We start from the raw sequence: 5,708 nt of genomic DNA, 5'->3' as shown, positions 1-5,708 counted from the left end.
TTTTTTTTTCCAACAAAGAAAGTATAATTTTCACATTAAAATAGTTAAAAAGGCATTTACTCTTTCTACCTCCATTTAAAATTCCAGAATCTATGAATATGTAATTTTTTCCTGCTGGAGAAAAGATGTCTCCTACTTCACTGTAAAGACCGTTCTCAATGTATGTGCCCTGTGGCTTCAAATTTCTACATCACTATACACAAACTACTTGGTCGTAGGCCCAGCCGCTTTAAAATCTGACTCATCAATGAACTTTCCATGTGAAAACATCCTTGCAGTGTCAAACTCTGCATTATTCTGCACAGTGAAGCTCAAACATCCAACTGGAATGAGTAGGAAAAAATGTATTTTGGAGTGGGGGGGGACATTTGGATTTCAATGGTGCAACACAGCTACTATAAAAAGCTCCTTCCACTTTGACACACAAATTTGAAGAAGTGCAGAATGAAGGGGGGGGGCTTCCAGAGTTCATTTCAAAAAAGTCTGTATGAAAGCTTGCGTTGCCTTTTATGAGTGAATCCCACAGAGGCAGCCATTATTTCCAGTCAGAACGTGCCCTATTGTGAATGCACTTCTTTAGTGAAGTGTTTTCCTTCGCCTTCACTCAGTGTCACAACTCTCGCTAGGCGTCTTTTCATGAAGGCTGTTTCACACCCCTTCCAAGGACCTTTTCATTTTATTCAGTCGGACACTAAATGTGATTGCAGCCAAATTGGACCAATTTGGATGAAAGCTTCACTTTTAGAACGTGCTATGCAAAGTTTCATAAAAGCTCTGAGTCTGCCTCCAGTGCCTAATGACTCTTATTCCTCCATTTATACCATAGTAATTTTAACAGTGTTAAATATTTCATATCCTTTATATTTACATGTAGCAAAGTGACGAAATGAGTCGTTCTGCCTTTCGGAAGCCTCTAAGATGTGTTTAAAATCCTATGTGTTCGTGTGGTTTTGAACAGAGCTGGAGGAGGAGGCCTATCGTCCAGAGAAAGACTCCAAGACGTTATCCTCCGACCTGATCGAGTACGCTCAGTACATGATCCGAGAACACAAAGACAACTTCAAGGTGAGAGCAGGAACCAAAGCCTGAACGTGTCCTGGACGATGTTAATGCGCTAACAGAGCAGGGGAGATGAAAGGACCCCACTGGTGGTTTTACATGGTTTATTCCAGTTTTTATATTGAGTAAAGTGACTGTAAGGCATTTTCTAAAGCTTAAGATTGACTTTCTCCACTGACTTCATTATATTCGGACACAAGCTTAGTACCACGTTGTATGTGGAAAAAGAGAACAGATTTTTATGAAGCGGAATTGGATCAATGGCTCACAATCAGCTGAGGATGTACAGGCGTCCGTACCAGGATGAGGGGAGTTTGAAGCTTAATCTTTTACATGAGACAACAAGGTTTTATATTTACCTAAGCGTTATGTCTGAAAAGTTTCTGTGATGGTGCATTCAAGGACTCTAAGATGTCAGTAGTTACAAGGGCTGGGTGCCAAGGTCTAAGACGTTTTCTTTGTCCTGGACGTGCTCAGTTGCTGCAGAGGAAATTTAATTTGTCAGTTGAATATTTTTAACTTGCATTCTCCCGATAACAGTGTCCTTCCTCTGTTTGGTTTTGAAAGGTTTTGAACAAAGCTGCACAGCTGAAGGACAAATAAGATTTCAGCTCTGTGATATTCTTTTTTTTTTTTTTCACAGCTGCTGACTTCTGTTTTTCTCAGGACTTTAGATTGAAGGGACACGCTGGTGCACATTACGAACGGAGCTGAGAGCTTAGTGTGTTTTTTTTGTTTTTATTGCTCAGAGCGGCGGGTGGCAGAAGTTTAAATTACTTGAGCTTTTATCAGTAAAGGGGCCTCATTCAAATGGATTTTCAACAGTTGCTTTAAACGGGACTGAGTCATCGCTGGGAGAACTGCCAAGTCAGAATCAGTCAATAACAGGAGGGTATTGTGCGAGTGTGTTAGTTTTTTCTGCAATAAAATATCTTTCAATAGAAAATATTCCATCCTTGACTTTAAATTCTGAAAAGCTTAGTCAGTCACCTGCGTATGACTGCGGCAATTAATTGTATTGCCGTCCTCTAACAATGTCTAACACAAGAAGGAAGGAACTTTTAAGAAACGGTTCCGTATTTGTCTCAGTTCGCAGTAAAGGTCCAAAAACAATTGAATATTCGTCTCAGTTTGGACCAAACCAACTGTCCCGTTCTTTATTGTCCCTGCAGGAGATGGCCAGAGATGAGAAGAACTATTACCAGGACACGCCCAAACAGATCAAGAGGAAAATCAACGAGTACAAACGCTGCCACCCGGAGCACTATAACGCGTTCATCAGCTCGCTAGCTCCTCCGCAGCCAGCCGACCAGTAGAGAGGGATCGTCAGCCCTGCTCTGGACTTTATATCACTCTCTGTATCAGGATGAGATGGACCTCGTTTTGGAGAGACTGTCAGCAGGTCAGACAGGACATTTCATACTGTGTCAGAGGACAGCGGACCCATAATCAGAGTAACCGACAGGGAGTGGAGATGTCCAGGAGCACTGGGGGACAAGCACTACTTCGGGGTCTTGTTAAGGACTTTTAAAGTGCTTTTGGACGTGTCACCCCTGTTATTATCCTCCCTGTCAACAATATTGTCCTGATTCCAACTGTGTGTTCTGAACGTCAAACATGATTTGTATGTATTTTTAATGTATCATTTAAACACCCTGAAGCTCGTCTAGCAGATGTGTTTTCTTTCTCCTCTTACATACACACTGCGGTGTTCTCTGATGTTTCCCATCTTTTCCGTGTTGTCCCGACCATCACACAGTCACACAGGACTTGTTTTTAGATCTTCAGTTGAAGCATCCAATTGCTGATGTTTATATCCGGGTAGGAATGTCACTGCAGCATCGTGTTTTGAACTGCACTGGAGATTCGTTGCTGTTTCGCGTTGAAAACATGTTTGCAGCTACATTAACATACGTAGAAAATTCCATTAACACATAACACAGTTAACATATTGACCCAGTTTGTGTCAATGAATTGTTAACAGTTGGGTTAGAATAACAAGGTCTAGGTCACACTCTGAGAGCGAGAAACCTCATTAAAATATTACCTCAATTTTAAGATCGTATTACTGAAAACAAAGAACAAAATTTGTGCTTACAGTTTTATTTTTACTTTTTTACTTTAACTCACTAAAGGTACATTTGGTGCCAAAATAGATACTGCAGTATGTTGCACAAGAGACCCTTTCGACAACTATTTAAGGCAGATATTGGTGTGATACAATTGAATTCCAGTTTTCAAATACAAAACAAACAGGTTCTGTGTCTTTTGGAGGATGTAAGAGTCACGATGGAGGTCGATTCAGTCAGCGGAGACAGAAGTGAAAATAAACGAGTAGAGAAAATTGACCCTGAAGATGTTGTGACAAATAATAGAGAAAGCTGTGAATCCACAGCTGAGTGTTTGAGAAAAAAAAAAACTAATCACCAAGATAGTTGGCATGAGATTCTCTCAAGAGTGGATGTGGAGACAGGTTGTCTCTAGGGAAAGGAGGCTTACAGAATCAGTCTGGTGTTATAAAATATTTTTCCAAAATCCCATGAAAGGACCAAAACCAACAATGTGTCAGTTTTGTCTCTCACTACTTGAATACTTTCTGACTTCCTGTCTGTGGCTTTCAGCTCCAAGCCCCATTGGCTCCTACTGAAAACTTAAACTTTAAAAAACACTTATATATTATTATTCGTTTTCACAAAAGGTTCAGTAATTTCCTCAAACAGCTGGTCAATGTAGTTTTTCTGGAACGTCACTCAAACAGGAGGAAATGGTGCATTTGAGGACTCTTTTCAGCAGCAGTTTAATCCACATTTGGTGCTCTAGTGCAGTGGTTTCAAATCTTTTTGGCGTTTTTAAAATGTCTATTTACAATCCCCTCAGCACCAGTTGCATACGTCTGAGCTCAGCCAAAAACTATTCATATTTTGTTATTAGTGCTAAAATTAGAAGGAAGTATGAAAGTATTATCTTTCAAGCCCTTAGATTTATTTTGCGACTCTCACTTATTGCACATTGATGTGTTTTTACTGGCTTGTGGATAACAATGGAGCACAGGGGAATGAGATCTATCAGGCTTTGGATACACACAGAAAACTCTTACTTTAAACTCTTCCCCTCCCAGACCTCATACTCCGGGGTAATGTTTGCCAGAAGATGTGTGAGCCACAAAAGTGCTGAACATGAAATCTAAAGAAACCTGCAAGTAGTTCTAAATTTGTTTTACAATTTGATTTAATAGTGTGAAATAAACAACAGAGGGTAGTTTGACAGTTAGATAGTAAAATACATCACTTTGAGGAACATCCAATTTAAATGTGAGCAATAAAGCAGGTGGAAGCAGTTTAATCTTTGAAAAGCACTGGATGTAGTTTCTCAATGTCTATGATTATGTACAGTTTGTTCTCTAAAAACACATCTAACACTCGTCTATGGAACATGTATGAACACTGAGTCATGTGACATCCCTCTCTATAGATTTACTTATGACTGTGACTCATGTAAACTGTACTTTAAAACCCCGTTGAGGGTTTGTTCATGGCTGCAGAGAATCAGTATAGAAAAACTTTTATAAACTTCCCCTCAGTCTTCTTTCAGCAACTGCAGCATGTTCTCCTCAAGGATGTTTTAATTCTAATAAACAGAACATTTCCTTCTGATAAAGAATCCAGTTGAAATGACATTAAGCACTAAAACCTAGAAGCACAGCTGGGACCGAAACACTCGGATTAATAACAGCCAAGCACAGAAACTGACAGTTACTTCATTGTTCTGAGCACAATAACAATAAAGATCTGTCTATCCACTACTTCACAGTTGGGTGGATCATTTTGATCAGTTCACCAAAGCAACAATTTAATTACGACTGAGAGTTTACACCCAAGCTGCCAGGTCTGTGGAGCTGTATTTGACATGATAACCGGCTCATTCTGACAATCATAATTTTACTATTTTAACTTTCTTAGTTTATATGCGGGATGACAACTGCTCCACCCAGCTGAATCTTAGGTGTGGAAGCCTCTGTGTGTCGAAAGCGATAGTAAAGATTTAGATCCATGCAATATGTCACATTATTTAATAAGAATTTGGGCTGTCAAGGAAATTTCGTTCCTGTGTGCTCTGTATGTGGAAATGAGAATAATTGATTTTGACCTGAACATGAATCAGGGGGCTCTGTGGAGGTCAGAAACTCACAGAGAACCTTTTAGTAACCAGGTTACTCAGAGAAATTAGGTTACGCAGGTGATCAGACAACACTTTTACATGAGTCATGTTTCCATCCAAAGTATCTGGAACTTTTAGTATCAGGAACTGCTTATTAGGGAACTAAAAGGTTCCTTCAGTCCGTTGTCGTCTGTGTTTCCACCACGGTCTAAAGACCTGTGAAGATTAGGCAAATTAGCCCGCTGACATATAGAGAAGCAATGGCTGTTTTAGAATGTTTGCATGCGACGATACAACAGCGATGGCGTCCAAATAGAGCGACCAACAGGCATCATTATTTGTGAGATTCAACAACAGTAAGCATGGAGGAGATTCAGGTCGTGCTGGTGTTGATCAGGATTTACTGATTTGCAAATGGGGTCACTGAGTCAACGTTGGAAAAGAAACAAGCAGTAGTAATAAAAAGCCGAAATGCTTAAAGATGAAAGACT

The 5,708-nt window shown here is 39.9% G+C and overlaps 2 protein-coding genes across 2 annotated transcripts in view; both read left to right on the top strand.

Moving 5' to 3' along the window:
- nop16 (NOP16 nucleolar protein homolog (yeast)) overlaps nt 1–2,728 on the top strand; it is a 6,707-nt gene extending 3,979 nt beyond the window's left edge. Inside the window, exons 4-5 of the mRNA XM_035667069.1 lie at nt 959–1,065; nt 2,232–2,728. Coding sequence (XP_035522962.1) covers nt 959–1,065; nt 2,232–2,375 — 251 coding nt within the window. The 3' untranslated portion in view covers nt 2,376–2,728. The remainder of the gene's footprint in view (nt 1–958; nt 1,066–2,231) is intronic.
- A 2,295-nt stretch (nt 2,729–5,023) lies between these two features.
- LOC118331736 (mitogen-activated protein kinase-binding protein 1-like) overlaps nt 5,024–5,708 on the top strand; it is a 7,001-nt gene continuing 6,316 nt past the window's right edge. Inside the window, exon 1 of the mRNA XM_035666807.1 lies at nt 5,024–5,061. Coding sequence (XP_035522700.1) covers nt 5,024–5,061 — 38 coding nt within the window. The remainder of the gene's footprint in view (nt 5,062–5,708) is intronic.

The sequence above is a fragment of the Morone saxatilis genome, unplaced genomic scaffold (genome assembly GCF_004916995.1).
Source record: "Morone saxatilis isolate NCDOM2014 unplaced genomic scaffold, NCSU_SB_2.0 Contig20, whole genome shotgun sequence".
NCBI lineage: Eukaryota > Metazoa > Chordata > Actinopteri > Moronidae > Morone > Morone saxatilis.
Note: the sequence above shows the minus strand (reverse complement) of the source record. Positions and strands in the feature narration are given on the sequence as shown.